The sequence below is a fragment of the Syngnathus floridae genome, chromosome 13 (genome assembly GCF_059516105.1).
Source record: "Syngnathus floridae isolate MCC-2025c chromosome 13, RoL_Sflo_1.0, whole genome shotgun sequence".
In the NCBI taxonomy this organism is placed as follows: Eukaryota; Metazoa; Chordata; class Actinopteri; order Syngnathiformes; family Syngnathidae; genus Syngnathus; species Syngnathus floridae.
Genome location: NC_142425.1, coordinates 11,517,117 through 11,544,845, shown reverse-complemented (window position 1 = coordinate 11,544,845; position 27,729 = coordinate 11,517,117). Strand labels below are relative to the sequence as shown.

Here is a 27,729-nt window from a genome sequence, read left to right as displayed (position 1 = left end):
TGGAGGTGGGGGGGGGGGTCGCACGCCACGGATCATTCGCATGGTTGGAGCGCTGCTCTTACACTGAAACACACACACGCTGTTTGCCAAAATAGATTTTGTGTGTGTGTGTGTGTGTGTACATGTGTTGCTTTATTATAGCAATTATGTTCCGTGTGTGATATGACAGTTGCATTTGAAATGATTTTTAGGGAAAGTTAGAAGCAACATGAGAGCTAAAAAAAAAATAGGAGGCAATAAGTAAGTAAAAAATAAAATAAATTCAAGTAAAAATAAATGTAATTAATCATATTGAATTGTTTTTTTGATAATGGCAAATCCTTGAAATGATTATCAAACTTTAACATCAAATTAAAAGACAGATATTTTTTGCAAATTTAATTTTGGGACTTAATGGGACTGGTGATGGAGGTTCATTATTTTCAAACTTTTTAGGGGGGGCTACTGAGCAAGAAATCGTTTATTAAACTTCTTGTTCAATTTTCTGCATGAGTCCTTGAGACTTTTTCACGCGTCTTGATATTGACCAGAACCACAGACCCGCTGAGTCGTTCCGAGGGTCCGAGGGGCTACTTGGTAGATGAAAGCAAAAGTTAAAGCCAGGAGTGACCCACCCGCCTGGCTGCCTGCTGCAAGCAGGAGTGGGAGGGGGGGGATCAAACCCGCTAATTATCGTCACAAGATGAAGGATTAACGCATTTCTGGAATAACTGCCTGTTTACCCGCAGTGCCGGCCCACTTTTATAAATACTTTCTAATTGATTCCTAATCGCCATCCAATAGCCCCACGCAGACGCGCCGCCACAAAGCCGGCGTTATTGGAAGTGAGCAAATCACAAAAATAAGGCTGATTGAAACGCAATTCCTCCAATCGCATTTGCAATAATATAAACTAGTGCATTATAGAACCTTAGAGGGCTCGTTTCAATACCTTGCGGGACTGAGGGAATAACAGAAGTGTTCACTTATACAGATTTAAAGAAGTTTGTGAAGGATATTATATTTAAAAAAATACATTTATGAATATAAAAAAAATAATAGGGATCAAAAACAAATGTTGCATTCATTATTTTGTGTGTGTTCACTTACGTCTTAAGTATTTGTCGACAGTCCCAGCGTTGCTGCTTTGTGTTAAAACCTGTAAATGGGACAAAATAGTCAAATTAGGAAACTTTTTAAAAATATTTTTAAAATATATTTTTAATATATTATTAAAATAATCGTTTTTTTTGCAGCCATAATTGGGTTGAATAACTACTTGAAATGAATATGGAAATATGAATACTTTGACAACTACTTCAAAATGGAAGCAAACGCGTTAATGTGGGCCATTTGACACACAAAGACTTGGAAAGAAAAGATTAACAAGAGTAAAACGAGCAATTTGTGATGTTTGATTAGGGGTAATGAGGGGTTGTTCCGTTCTGCAGCAATGGTGGTGGGTGACGCTTTGCCCAGGGCCCACCCACCCCAGCCACCCCCCTCGCGCTCCCTTTTGTTGCGCCATCAAACATAAGCACCTTTGCAAGCTCCCGAGGGGCATCACATGCAATCGAGAAGCGTGCAGACTCCCCAACCATGTCTAGATCCTTCTACGTGGATTCGCTCATCGTCAAGGACACCCGACCGAGCGAACACCCGGCGGCGGTGACGGCGACGGCGCATGACATCCTGCTGCCCATCAGCGTGCACACGCCCGGCGTGGTGCCGGCGTGCCCGTCCAGGAAGAGCGGCGCGTTCTGCGTGTGCCCGCTGTGCGTCACGACGCACCTCCACACGACCAGGAGTGGCGCGCCGGGCCTCAAGAGCCACTTCGCGACGGGCGTGAGCGCGGAGGCGGCGCAGTACTGCCACCGGCTCGCCCACCACCAGCACCAATCCGCAGCCCTGGCACACCCGGGACATGCACCTGTTTGCACGGCGTCCGTTTTTAGCGACCCGCGGAGGTACCACTGCATCTCCATGGGTAAGACTAAAACTTTTGCGACTGACTTTTTGAATGCTATACGTGACTTTAACACATTTTAACTATCAAACCTATTGCCATTCATTTGCGCATGAATTGGCTAGAAAGGGTGTCCAAACTGTGGATCGGGGGCACAAAATGGGTCCAAGGAATTTTTTTAAAGAAACTAAAATAGCTCATTAATGATGCTATATACTCTGCTGCAGCACATTAACTTTCTCTCTATAAATACTATCTATTGTTTAAAACATGACAAATAAATATACTAGATTTCATTGTAAGAAATTGTCACTTAAGGACAAAGATTGATTTTTTTTCACATCAAATAAAAATAGGCATTGAGTCCATTCATTTAGGTTGGCTTACTTTATTCAACTAATCCTATGTAAAAACATGTTAGCCTAGTTAGCATATCTCGTGATTGACTTGAATCTACACCTAAGAAAATTTTAAACTCAGCAATCACTTTTGAATTATTTATTGATTAAGCTAAAAATGACTTAGCCAATTAGGTTAACATTTTAACCCCTCCATTATGTTTGTTTCTAGTCGGCCAAAAAATTGGCTCACTATGACCCACTCTCGGGCTTAAATTAAACATTAATAAGGACTACCAAAAATAAATCCAATGATTGAAAGTACTTTACCTGCTTGAGGTGTGACTGAATTATTATCAGGATGTCTGACGGGTCAGTGAGAAATTTCCTTGCATCCTGTTACAATAAATAATATGGTGTCACCGTTTGGCAATCAGGCCCTAATAATAAAAACATACATTCATATTCTAGAATTATATACAATAATTCTTCTTTTAAGCTTCGTTTCTCAGGAACATGCAAAAATGTCACTGGGTCATCCAAGAAGTGTCGGGGGAAAAAAATCCCACATTCGATTGTTGACATCTTATTGATTTCATTACTCAACATTAAATCTAATCACACACTCCTAACAACAAATGTATCGTTGATTATACACTTAAGCCACTACAATTACTGCCTGTATAACTTTATAATGAGTCGAATTGGGCCACTTAATCCACTTATACTGTGGCTCAAATTAACATAAGCTTTAATGAGTATAATCAACTACAAATATTGATTTTAATGGTGCGTAGTGGAGTGACTGGAATATAATGGACCCCCCCCCTTCCCCCAACAGGCACCTCAGAGGGCAGCCACATCCAGAACGGCAAGCGCATGCGCACAGCTTTCACCAGCACGCAGCTGCTGGAGCTGGAGCGCGAGTTCTCCTGCAACATGTACCTGTCCCGCCTGCGCCGCATCGAGATAGCCACCTACCTGAACCTATCTGAGAAGCAGGTGAAGATCTGGTTCCAGAACCGCCGTGTCAAGCACAAGAAGGAAGGCAAGGCGGCGCAGAGGAGTTCCCACGTCGGAGGCGCCGGCGGCGGCGGGTGCAAGTGCTCGGGCGTGCGATACCCTCGCTCCGAAGATGAGGAGTCCCTCTCGCCCGCTTCGACCTCAGAGGAGAAGGACGGGGCGCTCGTGATGTGACTGCTGATGGTTTGGTGACTTTCACGGGCTTGACACCTCCACCTGCATGAAAACTGTTGAAGAGGAAAACTTTTTGTGAATGCACGTCTTGAAGAAAATAACTTTTTCCTATCGCAGGGTTCTCAAACTGGGGTGTCCAAACAATCCCTCCATCTTAAATTAGCTATTGGCCAATCAAAACCTCGGATTCAATTGGACCAATCGGACAGTCGTGCAAGAATAAAGTTTAAAATAAGCTATAGATGCCACAAGATGGCTTTGAAGCACTAAATGAAACTCAACAAATTTCTCGGGCACTTAAATGCCACAAAATGGCATCAAAGCACTACTTTTATCAAGAATAAAACTCCTCAACTCACTTTCATGGACTTGCATTAAGATGGTGCCAAAGCACTACTTTTTGTCAAACCGAAACTCTTCAATTCACTTCCACATGGACCCAAAAAGTTTGAGAACCCGTCCTACGGCCTCGTGGCCCGGAAGTCTTCCACTTTGACCCTTCACTGTGAGTGTGTGTTGCTTAGAAGCAATATCAAATAGCATATAGGACAACCTGTGTGTGGAACCTGTAAGCAACATGTGTTTGCAAGCTATGTGTATATGATGTGATGATATGATGTGTATTTATTACAATAAACAATTTAATTTCAATTTGCCACTTATTTCTACCATAATGAGACGCAACTCCCAGTCATTGTTGTATATTTTATTTATCAGAGGGCAATTTACATGATATAAGCCCTTGTTAATTCCGAGTGGAGCTCACAAACGATCCCTTGTAAAAAAAAAAAGATTTTTTTTCTCTCTTTTTTCAGTGGTTCTTAAAAAGCAAGTTTAATTGCGTTTGGGGTCCCACGTCGCTTGATTGTATGCCGCCATTTAGGGCAGTGCGCCCGAGGGACAGGATATATAGAAGTGGCCAAAGGCTTTGACAGGTTAGATTGTCCCGAGGGGGAGACCCCCTGATGTGGGGGGCTGCGCGCTCACACCGCTTTTCAGGGTGGGAGGGGGAGGTGGGGGTATCGACAGGGTTCCACACGGGGACCCACACAGGGCGAGTTTTAGTCACTGTTTCATTAGGACCCATTTGAACCTTTCAACTTGGGGGGACAAATGGGAAAAGACCTCTGAGGAGGGGATTAGGGTAAAGCAGAGGGAGGTGGGGGGGCTTAAAATTAGCTGACGCCTAATTTAACTCGTTTCTCTCAGAGTTTGGGATACATTCCTAATTGAGAGGGGAAGCAGGTGAACTTTTTGGGGTTCCCATTCAGCGTGGGAGTAAATGGCCCCTTTTCACACTCTGCTGCTGATCATATATTATTATTGGGTGATATGGGAGGGAGGGTGGAGGGGGGGGGGGGCAGCTAATGAATATACACTAAAGTTCCTATTAAGTGAATTAATGTGGCCTTGCAGGTGTTGGAGCAAAGGGGGACACACTCAAGAGCTATAGATTTTTTTTTTTTTATGTTTACTATTATCAATCATCATAATGATATGAGCATTTATTTTCCCACCACCAGGGAAACATTTACCTGTCTAAACGGGACTCAAATGACCATTTTAAGGTGCTTCAGCGAAGCCATTGAAAAAGTGGCCAATTACGCATGACAAAAGACAATTAATACGAGGGTCCTTTGAGCAGCAAGTGCAGCTGCCGGTTGCCGAGGACGAAGGGGAGGATGTAGAGGGACGCAAACGCGCTTTATTTGATAGCAGGGTGGCGTCTATCGTCTGCGCGCGCTCGACGGACTCCATTGGGAAATGCGAGCAAGTTCAAGTTTGCAAGGTTACGTCAGAAACGCAAGGATAACTTGGCACCAAATTGGACTAGATGTTGGCTTAATAATGTCTGCAAACTATCGGCGTGTGTTATTCATCAAAAGTATTATTTTAATCATGGCAGCTAGCTTGTTTCTTGTTAAAAAATGGTCACTCAGAGGTGGAGTCCGACGTGTGAAAATTTGGGTTGTTCTTAATTGGGTTCTTAATTGATGATTGTGTATCCAACTATGACGTGCTACGCACATGACGTAAATTAGTCAAGTATTTTGTGGACGTTTCAGCACGCCGGACAGTTCTCGCAACCAGCTGCGCTCGGTGGCCGTGACGTCACGTTTGCCAGGTAATTGCGTCACAGCTCGACTTGTCACAAAAATAAATATATTTTGAAGGATATAGCGTTGAAACTTTTTGTATCGGTAGCGTTAAAAACTACAATAAAGTTTTACCTCCCCCCAAGTGAAATTCAGAAAATCTGATTTTAGGTAAAATTGTCATAGAAGGTAGGACCTGTATCAGAGACCTCTAGTGGACAGTCAAGGATAAACGGAAAGATCTTGAACTACAAACACAATAGAAACATAGAATATTTCTGTACTTTTATCTTCCAAACTTACTATGCATTTGGTTATTTTAAGAAGGAGGAGGGAAAAAAAGTTAAATAAATATAACACTTCGTGTAAAATCCCACATAAATGCAATGCTCGGCCATTTTGCGGTGGTGAGCTTTTGTTTGGAGAACAAGGACAGTGTTCTTTCAGCCAACATGTGGAAGTCATTGCGTTCAGCCAACGTCTGCGTGTGAGGGGAAGGGGGGGGGGCGTATGGGGGCTGTGCGTGACCCCCTTTTCTTCACCTTGTGGCCCGCGAAGAGAGTCTCAGGACGGGGAGGAGGCTTGCCAAAAATCCGATATATATATATATACGTTTAAGTGCTGACGCAGGCGTGCCACTTGGTTGCACTTTGCCAGGCCGTGTGAGACAGCGACAAAGGGGGAGGTTAAGATGGTGTTGGAGCGCCCTCTACATGTACAGTTCGCCACTGCATCCTGCAAAAACGATCCAGGATTTGACACCAACTTTAATAGTTTGCCCACCACCCCCGATTTTAATGCAATGTTTCTGAATAACAGCTATATTTAGAGATTGGAAAATGATGGGCAGCAAAACTCAGGCATATCCTTTATCCTCTGCAAAAAAAAAATGTTGATTCACATTTGGTGCCTTAGTGCAAGGAATATTTCTGCCTATCCAATATTATTTTTGCAAAAGGGAAGGGGGGTTGAATTCAGATCCAACAGCATGTTTTAGTGTGATCGCGTAAAAAAACACTTCTGCAAGACTGAAAGATGCAAAAGAGGTGGGGGGGGAGTGGGGGAGGAGTTGGGAGGAGGGATGGATGGGGGGGGCATTTCCTGAGAGTGACTTACTTGGAGCCAGATGATGACTTCGCTGAGGGGAGGGAGGGAGGAGGCAGGACTGTAAGTTGGACCCACTCGCAGGTCGTCCTCGCTCAGTCACTCAGTGGACGTGGACACAAACACACACTCGCTTTTCATACGCACGCACCCTGTGGACTATAAAGCGCCTTTTTGGAGTCAAGTGTGGATGTACTCGCTCTGACGGATTGTAACGAGGATTACGCAAGGTAAATTAGAAGCCAGGTTGGAAAAGGCAAAGCAAGAAGTGATAATTAGTGGGGGGCTTAATCGTAGAAATAGCACGTTTTATAATGTGATACGTTCCAAAGTTGGAAGTTTGTGTATTCGCGTTGCCCCCGTTGCGCGCCATATGGTTACCCCCCCCAAATCCCCTCCCTCTCCAAACCGCTGGAGGTGAGGCGCACCCGGCTGGAGAGAAGCTTCGCGCAGCTGGAGGTATCACCTCAAAAGTCCTGGAAGTCATCCACTGGTGGGATCCTTTTTCCCCCCACTTTGGAATTTCACTTTGGCTTGTTTTGTTTCCCGTGGAATGCGTAGAATTAATTAAAAGGAAAAAAAGCGGGGGGAGCATCATTACGAGAAGATTGGACTGCACCGGACTGTTGTGCATTGGTATTTTTATGCACGTATTTTGGATCAATCTTTTTTTTTTTTGAGGGGAGAAAAATGGATACTATTACAACTTTACACGCAAAAAGGAGCGCAAGTAACAAACAGCCTTTGCGCGTTTTTACGCATTGATTACCGCAACGACAATTGCGCTATGAATGCAACCTGGTCGTGCAAAACTTATATACGGAATATAAAAATATATATTTTGCATAAAGAAAAGCACAACAATTAAAGAAGCAAGGAAGGGGAGATTTGCGCGTTGTAACTCGTGCAGGAATTAGAAAGCTAAGAATCAAGCAAACAAATATAATAATAATAAATAATAAAAACAAATGCATCTTAGTTAACCCGTAAACTAGTGTTACTTTATGGAAAATTACTTGAACATAAAAAGCCATCAAAACTTAATAACGCGCCCTACTTAATTAGCCAAACATGCAAAAAATACAAACTAAACACAAATGGAAAATTAACAAACATGCAAAAAATACAAACTAAACACAAATGGAAAATTAACAAAATTATGCAAAAAAAACAATTAGAGATTATCAGCCACAGTTCGACATGGAAAACATTCAAAACAAGGACAAAACAGCAAGAACAATTAACTTTTTAGTGGGGGTTGCGAAATGAGGGGGGATTTCAAGAAATGGACTGTGTCTCCCTCTAGCGGCAGTAATGTATTAGAACGTCACTTGAAAAGTTCGACTTTTAATTGGGTTCAAAGAAAAAGGGCAACATTTGTAATTTATAAAATCAAAACATTGTTATTAATGTAACCAAACCGCAGACTTAACAAAAAATGTGGATACTCATTTAACGTATTAATTATCTTTCAGGCTGTAGTTTTTTGGACTGTATGTTTTTTCAATCAATTTGCTCATAGTTGGAGGGGACATTTTAAAAAGTCTCCAAAATAAGGGAATGGGTGTGAATATTTTGCTTCTTAAGGGATTCTTGTATTAGTTAAATACAGTAACTAGGTATTTGAACTTCGTCCCACCAATAACGAAAATTGAAACAATCTTACTTGGGGGGGTCTTCAGCTTCCTTTCTTTGTCTTTCCAGGCCGGAACGTCCACCAACATGGATGCTTCAAGAACATTTCGTGTGTTCTTTGGGTCCATCGTGGCGTTGGCCGTCACAGGTGTGTTCCGGTTTGCTTTCACAATCCAAACAGGAGCTGTTTCGTGATTTCAAACCACCTTCATGTCACAGTTAAATGTGGACTACCGCCGCCCACCATCATCTCTGACGAGACGGAATTCGTCTTGAGGCCCGACTCCGTGTTTAACGTCAGCTGCAGCGGTGCCGGTAGTGTGATGTGGGCCGAGCCTCTGCCCCGAAATACGTTCGTATTGCCGGGCTACATGACAGCGACGTTGTTCATCTACAACGCCACCGTGGCCAACACCGGCTACTACGTTTGCGTGGACGAGGATTTGGCGGTAAATCCGGAAGCGGAGCACGAAGCCGAGATATACGTTTTTGTTCCAGGTCTGTTTTTTGTTTTATTATTATTATTATAATTATTATTACCTAAATATACACTGTGCAAGCTTTTATAGTTCAAACAGAAAAACAAGAAATGAAAACATCTAAAAAAATCTGAGAAAAAAACTGACATTTTCTTCAATCAGCGTCAAATATAGTCCATACTGCCTCTAATTAAAATTTGCCATTGACCAGGATTAAGTATTACCATTTTGCATTGGATTTCATTCATGTTATTTAGCAACTGAAACAATATATTAAACGTTTCCTCTTTTGCACCCCCAGACCCCCAGGTCCCCTTCATCCCAGAGACCCCCAACAATCTGGTTGTCCCCATGGACTCCATGGGAGTGACCATTTCTTGTCGCGTATCGAACCCCCACTCCCACGTAACCTTGCGAAGCGTCCCCAGCGGTGACGAGGTTTGGGCCTACTATGAAAACAAGCTGGGCTTCTTTGCTAGCGTCACCCCAGGACAGTACCAGTGTGAGACCACCGTCAATGGCCGGGTGTTCACCAGCGCTATCTACACTGTCAAAGATAAAGGTACGTTGACTCTCGAAATTGGTTCATGGGTATTATGACTCCATTAATTCAATATACTGCAATGATTTCATTTGCTGCTGAATGAGGAATTAAATATAATGAAGTTTTAAATGTTGAGGGATTTTAGATAATTGACATCTTTAGTGTACATCAAGGACGTGCTGTAGAATTAAATGAGAACATGGTAAATAATGCACTTAACTCACCCAGTGGACTGGATTTACGATGAGAGCATCACCGGGGCTGATTTCACTGCATGACAGCCATTACATTAGGTCATTGTCACAAAAATGGGGAAATGACCTAATGGGCCTGTTTTTACTCAGCGGATGATGACTGATGACTTTATATGACCGAGTGGTCAGATGATGCGCTAACACCGCCTGTCTTCTGGCTCTTCTAGTGGAGGTTGAGGCGGAGGACTTCCATGTGGTTGTAAAAGTCAGCACAGAGGCATTAAGGGTGGGGCAGCCCCTCAACATCACCTGCGTGGCCCCCGCCGGCTCCTCCTTTCACCAGCAGTGGCTGCACCCGAGAACTCAGGCGAGCTGCATTGAATTTTTTTGTTGTTGTCTTAGGAGCTGGAAAACCTTCAGGCTTTGCTCCCCGTCCATCTCGCGCTCTATTTCTCTTCAAACCGCCGGTCACGCCTCCGTGTTGTTGTCCTCCCCAGGAGCTCAGTCTCAAATTAGCCAAGCGATGGTTTTGGCTCTCCTTGTAGCGGCCTTGAAGCAAACGCCTTAGGGGAAAAACAAAGGCGGACCGACGGACAGTTCTTGCGTGTTTACGATAAAGACGTCAGCCCGAACTGTTCACAGTCGCAGGAAAGTCCAAATTTCCCGGGAAAAGGAAGAAGTTCAAAGCCCTTTGAACCCATCCCCCAACCCCACTGGCCTTCGGACTTGCACACGACAGCGTGGGCTTGGTGTTATTCAGACCTGGTTTAATCTCAACAGCACACTGTCGGATCATGAGCTCAGGGGTTCCCCTGAGCTCTTTTCCAGAAAGTTGGACTCTTAACTTCAACTTTTGGACTCCCGTCATGATTCATCTCTTGCCCTCCATCTTGTGTTTTAACCATTAAGCGCTACTGTAAGCTTCAGTCTTCTGTATAATTCTTAATGCTCCCCTGTTCCTCTTCCTGCAGGCTGTCAATTCAGTTCAGAAGAAAGAGGATTTTCCCGACAAGGTCGTCTACACTCTGGTTATCCAGCGAGCCGGTCTTCAGGATAGCGGCACCTACGAGTGCTCAGTCACCCACCAAGACAGCGGAAAGGTCCGGGTGAGCGCGGCGGCCGTCACCGTCTATGGTAAGAAGTGTTTTATCCCCGAGAGACTCACCCCTGCTTTCAACATCAGACCGATGGCTTCAGCAGATGCCGTGCCAGACCCTCACCTCCGCCATACTTCCTGCTCAGTCACTTCCGAATTCTCCCTTTTTTAAAAATGGCTTTCCCCCGTTGTCCGCAGAGGAGAGTTCATTCGTGGCCTTGGACCACAGCGGGATCCTCATGACCGAGTATGTCAGCCTGCTGGAGGAGACCCAGTTCACCATCCTCATTGATGCATCCCCCTCACCCAAAGTGACCTGGCTGCGAGATGGCAAAGACATCCCAGAAAGTTACTACATTAACATCAAAACAAGTCACCTTCAAGGCAACAGGTAGGAAAAGACACAGGTTAGCTTGGCGTGAAGTAAAGCTAGCTAGCAGGTCTAAAATGCATCTCATAAAAACGTCATAATATACAGTACTGGATCTCCAAACAAGCACTGAGGAGTTTTGTGCCAGAATATCTTGGCTTGCTGTGCAATGATCCCGAAGGCTTTTGGGCTTCTTTGGACCCGGCCGAGCACTTAACCATCTGCAGAACTACATTGTTGATTTTACATGTTTCTTTTTTTTTTCATGTAGATCAAATAAACCACCTGAGCGCTAAGAGCTCTGGCTGGTGCGAGTTGTTATGCTTGGATAGAGCCAAGTTTTTTAATATATTTTATTAACAGCACATCTGGTTTTCAGCTTTACGCTGAGCTAGAATAAGTACCACCTGGATCCACCGTGAATATAAAGATCTCGATATTTAAAGTTAATTGCGACCAGGGATTGCCATGATATCTGGGACAATGGCGTGTGTTTGCTCTTGTATCAGGTACCAGAGCGTTCTAACATTCCGGCAGCCTATGGAAAGAGACAGCGGGAAGTATACGGTCACGGCTGTGAGTGGGTCTCGCTCGGCCCAGTTCGCCTTCACTCTTAAAGTCAAAGGTAAGACCTTGAAGCAATAACGTCAACATCTAGTGGTTAGAAGACCTCATCATTTTGAGGTTCGGAACTTGAAGATCTGGATTTTTCCCCCCTCCAGCTTCCACTGCCTTGATCTTCCCGCCGTCTTCGGGCCCGATGCTGCTGCCGCAAACCGGCGAGATGGTGGTGGCTCTCCACGCTCCCTTCACACTGACCTGCCGGAGTGAAGCGAGGTTGGGCTGGGACATGCCGCTGGATGTGCCGGAGCAGACTCAGGAGGACGACAGTGGTCTGTTCGTCACCACCGTCACAGTGGATCGAGCTACAGCCGAGCACACCGGCTTCTACACTTGCTTCTACGTCCAAAACAACACGGACGAGGCGGAGGAGAGCAGCATCTACGTCTACGTGCCAGGTCTGGTTCACATCTTTGGTCATCCTATTCCTTACCAGGGCTAAGCGACTCTTCTTTTTTGTTCAGATCCTGATGTTCCTTTCGTGCCATCACCGGTGCCCTTTGGGAATCACGTCCTGTCTGGTCACGAGGAAATGGAGATTCAGTGCCGGGTGTCCGATCCCAGAGCGAATGTGACCCTGCTGAACGTGGATACCCAGGAGCCTGTCCCGAGTGTCTATGACAGCAAGAGAGGCGCCCTGGGGGTGTTCACTGCCGGAACCTACGTCTGTAAGGCTGTCATCGATGGAGAAGTCCACTACAGCGAACAGTACATCGTCCACGGCTGGACCGGTGTGTACTTGCAAAGCTAGAGAAGAAAATCAGTCCTTCAGTGTTTGAACTCCTCAATTGGTGCATGCCAGGTGGCGGCGCCCTGCACGTGGAGCTGGCCGCCAAACGGACTGCTCTGCTGGTCGGAGACCCCATAACAGTCACTTGTTTGGCTCGTGGCTCGGAAATCCTGGAGGACCACTGGAAATACCCTGGCAAAGTGGTGAGCGGTGTAAAAAAAAAACGTTGCGGTCATGTCATCAAATGTCTTGACAGATCTGAATGAAGTGCTTGCTTTGCATTTGGCAGGCAAACCGTGCCACGAAGACGGTGGAAGAGAATAAGCGGGATCAGGAGATTCTTTACACACTGACCATTCCACAAGCCTCGGCCAAAGACAGCGGCATCTACGCCTGCTCCATCACTGATATCATGACTAATGAAAGCCAGACCAAACAACTCGCCATCACAGTTTACGGTATGACGACACCCGGTGGACGAGGTTTTGCTAACACACTCGTAAAGACGTCTCATAAAGCCTTGGCCTCTGCTCTCGAACAGAACGTGAGTTTCTGTTCCTACGGCCGGAGTTTGGCAGCCAGGAATCGGCAGAGCTGGACGAGGTCCGCAATTTCAGGGCCGAGATCGACTCGTTCCCCGGCGCTCGCGTCACCTGGCTCAAAAACGGCCTCCCACTGAGCGACGTCACTGCCGAGATCTCCGCCAGTCTGCGTCCGATCAGCGAGACCAGGTGGGACTCTGATCCCGACTAGGCTCGATCTCAAAGTAAAAACTCCAACTTACGATCTGGTTTTTCTATCTAGGTATTCCGGCGTCCTTACCCTGATCCGTGCAAAAGAGGAAGACAGTGGGAACTACACCATGAGGGTGGAGAATGGAAACCAAACTCACAGTGTCAGCTTTAACCTCAAAGTCAAAGGTCAGCAAAAGGAATGCCCAAAGCCCTCTTCGTGTGATTTTAATGTTATCACCTTCCTGCACTAGCAGGCTTTTAGCCACGTTATCTCACATAGTTGTGTGACTCTTCCAGTCCCAGCGGTCATTGTGGATCTGATGGACATCCACCACGGGTCAGCCTCAGGCCAGTCCGTGGTGTGCATCGCCGGGGGGCATCCCACTCCGGAAGTGGAGTGGTTCATCTGTAAAAACATTAAACAGTAAGCCCCGCTCCCTTCTGGAATTCAACCTGGGAGACTTTAAGGATGTTTCAGTATGCCATTTTTTTGGTTCAGCTGTGCCAACGACTCATCGTACTGGGTGCCCCTCCCTGCCAACTCCACAGACGTCGAGGTGGATTCGCACGTGGACGAGGACAACAACCTAGAGAGTCAAGTCCTGTTTGGTCATCTGGAGAACACATTAGCGGTGCGCTGCTTGGCCCGCAACGAAATGGCTGCTGTCAGCCGGGAAGTGAAGCTCGTGTCCAGCGGTAAGAATAAACACCCTGTCAAGTCCCCTTCCTGTTTTACTGTGACCGGACCGGTAAAGTCAGTGTCAAAGCAGCTGTCAAGATGCCAGCTCTGTCATTACACCACACAATCCTTCCAGAAGCTTGACAATCCATCATCACCCTTAATCAGTCAACTACTGCCGCCGCCTACCTCTTTGCTCCCAGAATACCTTTTGGCCTTAATTACCCCTTTTAAGTGGCTTGTTGGACATTTCTCATGTAACATCTCATCAGAAAATATGTTTTACCATCAACCGTTCTCTCAAACAGGCCCTCATCGGGAGCTGACTGTAGCTGCCGCTGTGCTGGTGCTGCTGGTCATTGTCATCATCTCACTCATTGTGTTGGTTGTTGTCTGGAAACAGGTACTACATTCATTCATCGGCATCCCTTCACCCCTACCGTGTAAAATTTTGCAGCTCTATCCCATCCGATTCTATGGCCCGCGGTAGTCTAACAAACGGCCGATGTGTTCTCAGAAACCACGTTACGAGATCCGCTGGAGGGTGATCGAGTCTGTAAGCCCTGACGGTCACGAGTACATCTATGTGGATCCTATGCAGCTGCCGTACGATTCCAGATGGGAGTTTCCGCGAGACAGGCTGGTGCTTGGTGAGCCATAAGTGAATCAACACTATTTGGATAAAATTTCGAGGATACCTTCTTGGATGTAAAGAAATAGGTAGTCAGTCAACCATCTGGGAAGTCTTTGTATAAGTTTTCCAAGGCCGACTGTGGAAATTCTAGTGACTAGATCCAAGTATGACTGATTTTGCATTCATCTGTGCCAGAACAGAAATGGGCCTTCCAGAAAGTTATACAACTGCCAAAGCGTTTGGGTGTGTCCAGGAATTTTGGCCATATAGTGTAACTTTATGCTCAGCGATCCAGGTCAACAAAGAAGAGGAACCCGGACTGTATTTGCATGCACCTTCTTGACTTTGTGACTATGTCCCGTAGGTCGTATCCTGGGTTCCGGAGCCTTTGGGAAAGTTGTAGAGGGCACCGCCTATGGACTCAGTCGCTCTCAACCTGTCATGAAAGTGGCGGTAAAAATGCTGAAACGTGAGTCAACCTAGTTTCTACCCTATTGATTAAAACCAAGACCTGATTTGCTCCAAGTGAAGAAATCAAAAAGTAGAAGTCACTAAGCTGGCTTCTAGTAAAAATCAAATATGGCTTCTTATAGCCACGGCCAGATCCAGCGAGAAGCAGGCCCTGATGTCAGAGCTGAAGATCATGACTCACCTCGGACCTCATCTCAACATTGTTAACCTCTTGGGAGCCTGCACAAAGTCAGGTAGGGACTTGATTGGAGTGGAATCTTAACAGGCTTTCTTGGGAAAACTGAAGCTTACCCATGCCTGTTTTCAACAACCCTCTGATAAGATTAGCCCACTGACTAACTGGTTTCCTTCCCAGGACCGATCTACATTATCACTGAATACTGCTTCTACGGTGATCTGGTCAACTATCTGCACAAGAACAGAGAAAGCTTCCTGAGCCTGAGCCCAGAGAAACAGAAGAAAGACTTGGACATCTTTGGAATCAACCCAGCAGACGAGAGCAGCAGAAGGTAGAAGGCTTTAATTTATTTATCAGAAGTGAGTCAGACGCTAGCAAAACCGCGCAACATTGATTTGTTCCATTTCCTTACACACATTCCCCCAAAGCAGAAATCGGTAACCCTACCTTCATTCTCCCTCGTGGGTTGAGGAGATCGTCTGGCGTCTTCCCCAAATCAAATCGCAGACCTGAAGTGGTCTCGGCTTTCGCGCTAACTTCGTTGTGACGGGGGTGCAGTATAGCTGTCAATTGTAACACGGTCAATCGGCAACCGTGTCTCGCGTCTGACGGTCATCCGTGTTGACGGATGACTCACAGTGACCGCTCCTTGCGACAACCGCAGCACATTCTAAATGGGGCGCTAGCTTTAGCCTCAACCGCATCGTCCGCCACTCGTAGCCGCGGGCGCATGCCGACATCAAGGACTAGATACTTGAATACAAACCAGTGTACAAATGAGGGGATTCATTACACAATAGCTAGGAAACTAGTTAAAAGTTTACAGCAATGAAATAATTGTGACGTTGGATTTGGTAATGCTAGCGTCAATGCTAGCTTGAACAAAATCATTTTCTCATTATTTCAGACTGCAGAAAAGTCAGCTAGCTACATAACCAATAACTACAGATAAATACAGTCCTCTGTGACGTCTGAATACACAGATTTGGGTCGAAACGCTGACATGGGAAATTCCTGACTCATTTTCTGGAGTATAGCAATAGATTATGGTCAAAACAGGATGGTAAAACTTGGCCTTGACACTTTGGTCCCTTGCCTTTGCCCACAGCTATGTGATCCTGTCCTTTGAGAGCAAAGGCGACTACATGGACATGAAGCAGGCGGACTCCACTCAGCAGTACGTGCCCATGTTAGAGATGCCCAACACCTCCAAATATTCCGACATCCAGCGCTCGGAATACGACCACCCACCCTCCCAGAAAGGTTCAAGCGGTGAGTGAATCTTTCTTCTGTTGTTGGTCCACGTTTGCTGGGCTAGTTAATCCAGGGGTACACCCTCGTTGGAATTTAGGATGGGTACAGCCCTATAATTACGCGGAGGAGAGAGCATAATTGCACCACTTGCGTATTATTGCCCAGTTTCTCCAAAGTCAGGTCGGCGCTATATTTACGACAAGCACTTTTTGTGTTGCCGTGTCAACCAGAAACGGGAGAAGACGACCTGCTGTCGGACGACATGGACGAAGGTCTCAGCACGACGGACCTGCTCAGCTTCACCTACCAGGTGGCTAAGGGCATGGAGTTCCTGGCTTCTAAAAACGTGAGTGTGAGCTGTAGCACACAACAAAAAACACCGGCTGGGTTTTTGCTTCTTCCTCTTTACCGTTGTTATTGTCACGTGACGACAGCCAAGCGATTCGAGTCATCTAGTACGTCTGATAAGCAGTCACGAGGAAACCCGCTCACGAGCGAGGCCTGATTCTGAATATAGCAGCAAAACAGCCAGGCTAGAATTACCCCGGCCGGCCTCCCAGCTTCATAGTTATTATCCCTAAATAAAATAAGTGGTTACATCCATCTATCCCACTGGCATGTTTATATGAGGATCATGCTGTGTGAAGCATTATGTATTATCATTAAACAAGTTTTAATGCAGAAATAGAACATCCTGGGAAGCAAAGGAACGAGGGGTAATTTGGTCGTTCTCTTTTTCACAGTGCGTGCACCGCGACCTCGCCGCCAGGAACGTTCTCCTCTCTCAAGGCAAGATTGTGAAGATCTGCGACTTTGGGCTGGCTAGAGACATCATGCACGACAACAACTATGTGTCCAAAGGCAGCGTAAGTCCGCAAGATGTTTTTTTTTTGAGCGGGATCTTAAGATCTTCCCTCCTCAGACGTGTTGTTTCCGTGCAGACCTTCCTGCCAGTCAAGTGGATGGCACCCGAGAGCATTTTCGACAACATGTACACCACCCTGAGCGACGTCTGGTCTTACGGGATCCTTCTCTGGGAGATATTTTCCTTAGGTGGGCTAAAGATAAAGCTACATATGTTAGCCACAAACAAACACCTTGACCTAGCATACTGACATTGGCTAATATGACCAAATGAAGGCGGAACGCCGTATCCTGGCATGGTGGTGGACTCGAGCTTCTACAACAAGATCAAAAGTGGATACAGGATGTCCAAGCCGGAGCACGCGCCTCTCGATGTGTACGTATGTCCAAAAAAACAACAACACGTCACTTTCCCTTCTGAACTATCCGCGTCAACACTGCAATTACAAGCTCACCCGACACTTAACTTATCCAGTTTTTTTTTTTTCTTCTTCCCCAGCTATGAGCTGATGATGAAGTGCTGGAACAGCGAGCCAGAGAAGAGGCCTTCCTTTTTGGGTCTGAGTGATACCGTCTCATCTCTGCTGCCTTCCAACTACAAAAGAGTATGTGCCCCCTCGCGAACTTTGACACTTGTTGATCTATCTGCTTTCTGCCAGAGCTGCTTTTATTTTTGACCCTATGCTTTGACCTGTGCATTCTCTTCATGCCATCTTTTCCCAGAAGCTTCTATCGCGCATGCTTTTGTTTTCAAGATTTGTCGGTGGGCCTCACTCTCCCGGCGCTACCTTGCGTCCCCACCACAACCACCCTTTAATACCTCATTAAAGTCTACACCATACAAGCTACATCAAAACAACCTCCTTTTCAGATTTTTTTAACATTTCCCGTCTCACCGCAGCACTACGAAAGGGTCAATCGTGATTTCTTGAAGAGCGACCACCCTGCCGTGACGCGGGTTTGCATGGAGAGCGACGACGCCTACATCGGGATCGCCTACAAGAACGAGGGCAAACTGAAGGACCGGGAGAGCGGCTTCGACGAGCAGCGGCTCAGCTCAGACAGTGGATATATCATCCCCCTGCCAGACCTGGACCCCATGTCCGACGACGAATATGGAAAGAGGAACAGACACAGGTACTCAAATTGAAATATTTAACAGTTTGGAGGTTTTTAGAGTTTTTGACTGACTTGTGCCCCGTCTTGCAGCTCGCAGACATCTGAGGAAAGCGCCATCGAGACGGGTTCCAGCAGCTCCACGTTCGCCAAGCGCGAGGGCGAAACCCTGGAGGACATCACGCTTTTGGACGAGATGTGTCTAGACTGTAACGACCTCGGGGAGGACAGCTTCCTGTGACCTCACCATTGAGGGAGGGGCGGGTTGGGGGACCCGCTGATCTCGCAAAAACTCTACCTGTCTTGCCCCACCCACCCTTGTGGAGGACAAACCACTCAGACTTTACCTCTCTTGGGACATTGCCCCCTGCTGGGCTGGAGGATCGAGTGATGACTTCAATAGAAAAGCTTTATTTGTCGGGCATTCCTTGAGTTGAAAAAAGGGAAGGATGAGCAGCTTTAAACTAACCGCCCCTCAGGACTCATTTAACCACTACATCATCTGGTCCAGTCCAAGTTTGACAAGTGGGGACCCCCTTATCCCCTCCATCTACATACTGTAGTACCTGATGCTGGCACAATCAGTAGCAATACTAAAAGCACAAAAATCGGTGCATAGGCATTATTGTAAAGTGATTACATGAGGGGTGAATACACATTTATTTTTTTTAAACGACATTATGTACACATGTATTATTTGTGAAAATCGAGTAGTTAGTATGAATGAATTGGACCTTGTGTAGCCCAAAAAAAAAAGTGCGTTTGAAGGAGTGTGATTGTACTGTAAATAGCACCAGAGTTTTTTATAAAGAGAGAATAAATGGGAAATCATATTGTTAATGCTTGCACATATTAAAATTCCCGGACAGCGTGTAATTATTCAAATATAGTAGTTTGGCATTTGTGAATTTTGGGGGGCCATCTGGTGTCAAGGAACCGTTTGAGTTGAGGAGCTTCATTTCGACATAAGCAGTCATTGGCTGCCATCTTATGGCGTCGATGCATAATTACAGAAAACATTTTTGAGACGACTCAATTATTTTTGCTCAGTCCTTGACACCTGCATGCATTCCAGCTACTCCAAAACAAGCACCAAATAACCAAAACATGTTCACTATAATCCCCCCCCCCCCTAAAGCTGTACCACTGCCTGTTATCTGTCAACTGTGACATCATCAGCAATCAAATGTTGCACTTTCAATTTTTTTAGTTGGATTTTGTTTTCCAGCCAAGCTGCCGGTACGCTGTCTGTGTCATATTCATAACAGCTAATCACCCAAATATGCTGGTTTCCTAGTATTGTTGTACATACAGATGATTTACAATACATATATTGCAATAAATGCTTTATAATGTGAAAGAAAAAATGGCTTTTGAAGTGTGAATAATATATTAGGGCATTTAATAAATAAGCCTCAGTGCAGCTGTCATTTAAATTCAACGGCAGTAGTGTTGCTCCATCTGGTGTGCGTGTCTTGGCCACAAGGGGGCAGTATAACGCAGACAAACGGGCATAGAAGGAAATGAAATTGGCACTGCAGTTCAGTATCAGTCCACTAGAGTGCGACAGAACTCCGCAAATAAGAGCTCCATGAGTTTACGGAGCTCGGGGAGGAACATGAACAGTTCATGAACCGAGCGTGAGCAACTGAAGCTTTGAAGCAAATAAGTGGAGAACGTTTGACTGCACTTAGTCCCACTGCTTTTAACCTCTCATTCCTTTTAAAGACCTTTTTTTGCTGTTTTACAGCCATGAAATTACAGCTCGTGTTTACCTTACAGTTTATTAACACATGGAACGAGGCCATTTTTACACTTCATTCCAGGTCAACCAATTTTCCTTCATCCAAAATTCCAGTCTAGTATTACAGTTTTTTTTTTTTTTTAGATTTCTTCTTTCTGTTGGGAGGGTGGTTGTGTTTCTTTAATGTTTGGTTAAAGTGTCAGGCGTCAAAGCAGATGGTGTGACGCAAGAAGAAAAACTAAAGGGATCCGAAGTTTCAAAGCAGCTGGCACCTCAAAGAGGCAACTGTACGGTAAGGGCCAGGACAGGGACTACTGATCGTCTTATGACAAACACACACTGGGAGTTTATCTGGAAGTTTATATCAAAATATGCTCCCTCAAAAATCATCATCATGAATTGTTGATGTCACAGACAGTTGAAAAAATATTACATAAAGCACTGCAATATTTGGAGAAGAAAATACAAAGTTATTGGGGAAAGCGCTAAAGTACTGGAGCAAAAATTACACGAATCGTAAGAAAAAATTATTTAAACGTGCGGCTTGAAATTGCCGAAAAATGTGCAATAAAATAAACATAAAATGTTTTGGATTTTCTGTAGAAATTAATTTTGTGGATACTAAGTATCATTTCCAAAATGAATTGAACAGGCTGAGCATTTTGAATTTCAAATGGGCGTGACAAATCTGTTTGTCAGTTGGGCGCCATCATCTTGCCGCGCAATTTTGGAGGGAAAGTCCGTTTTGAGCTTGTTTGCTTTGTTTCATAAAGGCAAACGTTGTTCGCGTACCTTTACGCAGTTTGCTCTGAGTAAACACTCGCTCGTATCACAAGCCAACTAATGTGAAAAAATCGTACTGTTCCTCATCCACGGCGGGAAAACAAAGACTTGTATTATTGGCTACACCAAAACGCTCGAGTTTATTTTGGTAAATGATTCTGTTTCACCGTTGCTAATTTTCTGGATGCAATTCCAAATGGACTCACGTCACGTGGTTGTACTAATAAATATTTGTTTCCCTAGCATAAAGTAACGATAATTACGGCAAAAGTCTTCCTCGGGAGAAGACTTTGTTTGGCGTGACAAATAATAACCTCGACAATATAGACAGACACGGCGGGTGGTTGTGAAAGCAATTGAGGAGAATTTAATTGTGCGTTGTTCTATCCAGCCAGAGTGAGGCGGAATCTGATTGTGATTCCGATTTGCCCGAGTGAGCGAGAGACAATTGGATTTGCCATCTCCTCGGGAGTGTTTGATATGTAACATCACTCCCCGCATGAAATGTGACGCTTTGAGGTCCAGGCTGTCTGATCCGCAGGGAGACGGCGTCGGCTACTAACGGGTCCTCCAGTCCCGGACTGCTCTCTTCCCCAAATGAATGTTTGTAACGGATACTCTGGGGATTGTAAAGTAATTAACGAATTGGCGATGAAGTGGAAAAAATAACGTCTGGTGGTGGTGATTTCACTTTAACGCTTGTATTTCGAGACTTTTTGTGTCGTGGTCGAGTGGATATAATTAGAGGTCGGGTTCATCCGCATACCTCTTTCGTCGGCGCCATTGGAATAGAATTTACAAATTCCCGATTTGTTATGACGAGAAACGACCTAACCAGTTCACTACCATTGACATCTTAAGTTGTTGTTTTTTTACTCGGCTTGGCTGTGAACGAGTTAAACATGATTTGGGTAATCCTGACCGAGATGGTCTTTGTTGCTTTTGGTCCAGTGATTTTGGTTTCACAGATGCCTTCTGGTTCTGTGCGTTGACAGCCTCCGAATGGATTGATTGGAATCGTTAAGTTGGATACTGTTGCCGGGAACTGGCCTACGGGCCAGGAAAAACATGCAAACTCATGACTACGCAGACTTGGAATCATATGAGAGTGCTCCAGGCTGGGAGAGTGCTCCAAACAACACTTGACTCACTCTTTTTGAACTTTTACTGAAAATATTTGTTAACTCATTCCTTGAATTTGCAGTTCAAAACAAAAATGGGGGAGGATATTTCCCAAACACAAAGTTTCTGATTGTTCTGTGTTGTTGCGCTTCTCTAATATTGACCATATCCTCTTAAATTCGGCGTGAATATTTTATTTCAAACTTCCAGATTAGTTGTATCCGTTTTTATGGACACCTTGTTAAACGCTGATTTCACGTCACATTGCGCGGATACGTAATAATGCTCAGTCGGAACAGCTGAAATTTATTTGGGGTTATACACATGCAAACGATGAATTTGTATCACCATTGGTGGTTGCCGATTGGATTCGAGAAATATAAAGAAAATCCTTGAAAATAGTTTTGACCACCATGAAAGTTTTCACAAGGAGAAGCTTTCAGGAACGGCGTTATAAATACCCAGTGAGCTTGTTTAGCGGTATTGAATTAGAAAAATGTAATAAATCGGCCACAAAAATTTGTCTTTCTTCCCCAAGCCAAATATGCCAAACATAGCAAGCGATTGCCGCTAGCTGCTTCCAAACTTACACAAAGCGAAAAGATTAAATGTTACCCGCATGGCCTTGCTAAATTCGTCCTCATACATGCCTTTTTTTTTTTGGCGTGTGTATTCCCGCATCCTTCTCGACTCATTCCATTCATTTCCGGAACAATTCTCCTCTTGTTGCTTCCCGAGAGCTTGACCACAAACAAAAATGTTTATTGAAGAAGTTTATGAGTATATATGCGTGTCTTGTTTTTTGTGTACTTGCTCATGAGTACGCTATTAGCTTGCGTGTCATGTGCTTTTGGATTTCAGACGATAGCCTTGGGGGGGCAAAGCACCCCGCCGTTCATGTGATCGCCAGCTGTGGGTGTCACAGGCACTCGGAGCCTCGGGGTTCACCGGGGAGAAACCTCGGCTTTCATAAGATGGACTGACACAGATAAAAAATGGATCTTGAACGTCTTTAGCCGGAAGTGAATGAGTGCGTTTGATTAAATGACGGGTCACAGGTAGAAACTTTGTGCTGGATTGTTGATTCGTGTTGTGGTTGTGTGAAGCAAAATTCCATTTCCTTTTTTGTTAGTTGTCATGGACATTATCAGTGCGCAATCTCGTTTTTGTTTGTTTATTTCTGATAAACGTTTCTGGTTGTTCTGCATTTGAACAAGGACAGTTATTTGTGGCCGTTTTTGGCGTGGCTAAAATCGAATCGCTTCAAAACAAACAAAACCTTTTTTGTTTATGCCCTGATCATTATCCTAACGATCATTCCCGAGCTAGCCTGTTTAGGTTATCTATTTAATAAATGTATTTGTGTCCGTTTTTGGCGTGGCTAACTTTTAACTGTTACTATGCAAATCTCATGAGTGGTCTTTGAAACCCAAACAGGATCGTTGAAAACGTTTTCCTGATGGCGGGGGATGGATGGGTCATGATTTTAAAATGATCAATGTTAGTGCTCGAGTCATGCTAACATTGTAGCCAAACCGAAGAGCTAGCGTAGCGTACAGGCAACGGGTCTCCTGTGTATTTGACATTCAAATGTAAAATAACGCTAAGGTATATTTACCATGCATCGCCCGACGTCAAACAGAACTTCAAGTCCCCCTTGAGATGTTTCAAAGTCGCTCTAGGGGTAGAACTTTATTCTTTGTTGCAACTGCCTGACACGATTTTTCCTAAAAAGGGTCGGGGGCATTATTCCAATTGTCATTCTTACGACTTGACCGCAGTACATTTGGGCGAATCCGACTCGGGCTGGTGTTCCTTATGAATATATGTATACACACGAGAAAGGAATTGTTGCATCCAAGACGCCGAAGACGCCCAAAGCTACAATCACAACAGTTCGGCTCCAGTGAAGAAACCCATTAATTCCTTCGCTGAATTTATCGAAGCGCGTTTGTTGTGCTTCTCATTTTCAGCAGTCCATGTTGGCGATGAATACATTATTTCATAACCGGGTATGAATTATGAATGCGGCCTTTAATGGCTGCTGAATTGAATTTGTCTGAAAATATCTTGAAGACACAACAATTTAAGTCATACTACTTTACAAATCTCATATATAACATTTTTTTTATAGTTCTAAAACCGAACACTGTCCAGAACATATTCATCATGCATTGTTTTAAGCATGGGAGGGGCAGTTCTACGAGTTGATACATTCCAGTGCAGTGTTTTCACGCCAAAGTACAACTCGTCCATATAGCAAAGATGGCATTGAGTTACCCCAACATGTGAGCAACGGGGAACCCAGTCAACAACACATGCTTCGCATTTCTGAACGGTTGATATATGAGATAATAAGATTTAAAGCGGTAAGATGGAACAGATGGAGATAATAGCCAGGAGTCTTCGGGCAAAATGTCAAGGATCGCTCTGCTTGTCTGGAAGCGGGTGTGAGCACTTACGCTATGTCTTTGATATCCAAACCACGATTTATCGAATAAAGATTATAATAGGACTGAGATGAATATGAAGAAAATGCTCAAGTATTTTTATATACTACAAAAAGGTGAGTTGAACTTGCTCCTCATTTCTCTTGTGACAATTTGAAACGCCAAATTGTTGAAACAACTTTTTAGTTAGCACGGTACGGTTCGTTGACTAGGACAATATTTGGATATGCAGAAAAAGACCTGCAGGGAAAGTTTTATGTTAATCCTCACGATTTGTCCCTCACCTGCCTGGAGGGAAGTCAGACTTGCCAAGGAAAAAAAAATAATTTCCTTGAGAAAATTACAGAAAGTGGCGCCTAATTGTACTCTATCCGGCTCGACAGACTCGAGTTAAATAAATATATATATCAGAATGGCGACGTTCAAGAGGTTCCGTCTTTTTAGACGATTAGCAAGCACCAATTGATTGACTTTGTTGCGAACCAAAACAGCAGCACCCAAACACATCAAATGTCCCCTCAATGAAGTCAAGGATAAAAACAAGAGAACGAAACATTTCGAGATGGATGCATCTCAAGGTTCTCACTCCCAGGCAACAACATGGTCACATGAATTGTGAAATATTTTTTTCTCTCTATTCAACAGCCAGAAAAACACAGTAGCGCCTTCTTGGGCCACAAAAAAAACCACTTGGTGAGGTCCAAACATCCCATGTGCAAACCACTGTAACCACAACGACGACAAGCTTTTTATGGTATTTTTAGAGACGAACCAAATAAGTGCTGACTAAGCAAATGCAATTAAATGATTATTGTGGATTCTCATTTTGGTCCGCTTGTATTTTTCAGCCTGCTTTGTGTTTTTTGGTCCTTGTGGGATATTTGGTCAGCTTCATGTTGTGCGTTGGAGGCGATTGTTATCTGGACCAAAAATCAGACACACCACTGAAAAGCAGGCCAAAGACAAAAAACAGAGATAAGACAAAAGAAATAAATGAAATGTGATTATGTTAGAGTGAGTCAAAGATGAGTCAACAGGTCCAAAGACCATGTCTGAGTGTTTTTCTGGATGTCTTAAAATGATTCTCACTTTTTTGGATCTGGAATAAATTATTACAAAAAGGCCACCTGCTTTTCGAATTTCAGTATCGGGAATTCAAATTTTGGCTTGATCGACTGTTTCACTTTTTTGGTTCGTTGCAATTTAAGGCAGAACGTTAGGTGTGCTTTTCAAATTTGGACTCCTAACTCCTCGATTGGAGTCGTTATGAAGCCGCAGGAACTCTTCTATGGTTACTTATTTGGCCCTACAGCGCCACCTATCTCTTCGGAGGGCACTTGAACCACTCCAGCTGAAAAACCAAAAAGCGTTGGCCACCAAGTCGGACCACACGCATCGTACTTCTCACAGCTGCGCGATGGCAGACGAGAAGGACGTGTTAACGCCAGCACAGTTGCTGTGGGCATGAGATAAAATCTTGGAGGGAAAACAAAACTGACAAAGTAGATATGTATGCCTTTGCCATGCCACGAGAAAGGAATGAACCCTTTTCAACAACAAGCCAAATAAAACTGCTCTCAATAGTTCCTAGTCTCTCCGCAGAGAACGGACTTCTTGTGATGGACCAACTAAATAAGAGTAAAAAGAAAGTATTATTTCAGTTCATATAATGTTAAATCTTGTTGACTTAAGGTATTTTCTGTTCGGAATTGGATTTAAAGCCACCGAAGCGTGACTGAGCCAATTATTTACCGCAGAAAACATGAATGTCATCATGTGGTGTATCCAATAAAATGTCACGCCGATTCGTCCGGCACGGCGCACGACCAATCCGCAAAACAAGCAGCCGGCAGACGGATGTTGTGGATTTGATCTTCGGTGATTTGTCTCAATCCAGTTGTGATGTTTTGACAAAAGTAACCAAAGCGAAATTCTGACCCAAACTCAAACATGCTAAGCGCGAAATGAGCACTCGAGCTAGCTCCAGCAGAAGGAATTCAAACTTACGCAACAATAAAATAATCTCTCTCGGATGAATAAAATCTTTAACGATGGCGACAGTTTGAATCTGGATCCAACATTTCATTATTCCCATTGTGAAACATTTTTAAAATTGACTGATGGAAGCCATTATGTCCAATTATGAACATACCGCTTCATTTTTTAACTTGAAACCAAAATCCTGCCACATTGTCTATCACAAGTAGAGTCAGTCGCTGGGGATGGATATTACGAAAGCACATCTGACCCAAAACACCGACAACGCCTTTTTGTTGCGGTTTGTAATCTTTTTAATGGATTTGAATTTTGAAGCACATGATACTCCCCCCCATACCTGCCAACCTAGACGGGATCCAGTGGTAATGTGAATTAAAGAAAAAATCAATACGTGATAACTGATGTGTCATTTCCAAGAGTTAATGTGTTGAGGAAGTTGAATTAGAGGTACGGTTTCAGTGGGACGAGCCACCCGAGCCGTTGAGAGTGCTCAACGGACAAGTGAGGTAATTTTAGCATTCTGAAGACGACGGCGAAAAGCGAGCGCTACAAAAAACGTCTTGACCTGCTCGGGCGCAGGTCATGCTGGCGCACGGCGATCACATGTGGCCTCTGGTTAGTCAACGTATAACAGAGTGGTTTGTCATAAAAACTTTGCCATCAATCACGAGTCTTGTAAAAAGCGACATGAGCGCGATTGGTGGAACTTGTCGAAGAAATCAAACAATGGCTCATTTTATGGGTCATGAATTTTTATAGTTATAATACATTTTATTTGGCGACGCATTTATAGACTTCCAGATAATAACAGCTAAAAATAAAATTTTAAGAAAAATAAAATACCATGCAGCAGTGCAGTTACAGCTACAAGGCATGTCTTTTTTTTTTTTTTTTTTTAATATTAAGGCATTGTGTTATTTATTTATTAAGTCCTTTGAGATTCTTCTGTGGTTAAGGGCAACAAAAAATTGACAAAATTTACTTCAGAGGCACCACCCATGATATAAAATAATTAATACTGCAATTTTTTTATATAAAATGTTCTGTAATGCCTCGTAAAGTGCAACCGACACAAAGTTTGATATCTCGCTTGGTTTCGATACTAGGATATGTGATGAGCCATTCTTTGGACATCGTTGGTCCAACAGATGTCACAGGACACCAGAAAAAGCAAAGAAGCGTCATAATGTCTGTTTTTTTTTTTTCTTTAAGAGCCAGCCCTTCCCTACTTATCCCGTCCGTATTTCTGTCAACAATTGAAGCGGCAGCCTCCGGGCGTGTCAGCTTGTGTGCCAGTGTTCAAATGATGCAACATGTGATTTCAGGAGGGAACAAAACACAAAGCGTCATTGT

General features: G+C 44.3%; 2 protein-coding genes and 1 long non-coding RNA gene across 3 annotated transcripts in view; 2 read left to right on the top strand and 1 right to left on the bottom strand.

Annotated features, from left to right (window-relative positions):
• The window catches only part of LOC148388816 (uncharacterized), a 65,043-nt gene that overhangs the window by 14,999 nt on the left and 22,315 nt on the right, over window positions 1-27,729 (bottom strand). The window contains exons 5-7 of the long non-coding RNA XR_015862326.1: window positions 3,265-3,533; window positions 2,614-2,679; window positions 1,090-1,138 (exon numbers count right to left, since the gene is read on the bottom strand). This is a non-coding gene — a long non-coding RNA (uncharacterized LOC148388816). The remainder of the gene's footprint in view (window positions 1-1,089; window positions 1,139-2,613; window positions 2,680-3,264; window positions 3,534-27,729) is intronic.
• gsx2 (GS homeobox 2) lies at window positions 1,517-4,081 on the top strand. The gene is made up of 2 exons (XM_088395126.1): window positions 1,517-1,966; window positions 3,125-4,081. Exons 1-2 carry the CDS (start codon window positions 1,579-1,581, stop codon window positions 3,478-3,480), a joined length of 744 nt encoding a protein of 247 aa, XP_088251252.1. The 5' UTR covers window positions 1,517-1,578; the 3' UTR covers window positions 3,481-4,081.
• On the top strand, window positions 6,751-19,646 carry pdgfra (platelet-derived growth factor receptor, alpha polypeptide). The gene is made up of 29 exons (XM_088394337.1): window positions 6,751-6,910; window positions 8,385-8,463; window positions 8,535-8,813; window positions 9,096-9,356; window positions 9,760-9,899; window positions 10,504-10,666; window positions 10,827-11,019; window positions 11,508-11,623; window positions 11,721-12,017; window positions 12,084-12,350; window positions 12,422-12,552; window positions 12,639-12,807; window positions 12,891-13,080; window positions 13,154-13,269; window positions 13,381-13,507; window positions 13,583-13,779; window positions 14,071-14,165; window positions 14,280-14,412; window positions 14,761-14,865; window positions 14,990-15,100; window positions 15,223-15,376; window positions 16,154-16,317; window positions 16,530-16,645; window positions 17,043-17,165; window positions 17,241-17,352; window positions 17,440-17,539; window positions 17,663-17,768; window positions 18,065-18,300; window positions 18,373-19,646. The coding sequence occupies exons 2-29, from the start codon at window positions 8,403-8,405 to the stop codon at window positions 18,518-18,520; spliced, it is 4,410 nt and encodes a 1,469-aa protein (XP_088250463.1). The 5' UTR covers window positions 6,751-6,910; window positions 8,385-8,402; the 3' UTR covers window positions 18,521-19,646.

Coding starts and splice junctions, on each gene's coding strand:
- gsx2 (XM_088395126.1), top strand. CDS start 1,579: ATGTCTAGATCCTTCTACGTGGATTCGCTCATCGTCAAGGACACCCGA. Junction 1,967..3,124: donor GTACCACTGCATCTCCATGG/GTAAGACTAAAA, acceptor TTCCCCCAACAG/GCACCTCAGAGGGCAGCCAC.
- pdgfra (XM_088394337.1), top strand. CDS start 8,403: ATGGATGCTTCAAGAACATTTCGTGTGTTCTTTGGGTCCATCGTGGCG. Junction 13,508..13,582: donor ATCTGTAAAAACATTAAACA/GTAAGCCCCGCT, acceptor TTTTTGGTTCAG/CTGTGCCAACGACTCATCGT. Junction 15,101..15,222: donor GGGAGCCTGCACAAAGTCAG/GTAGGGACTTGA, acceptor TTTCCTTCCCAG/GACCGATCTACATTATCACT.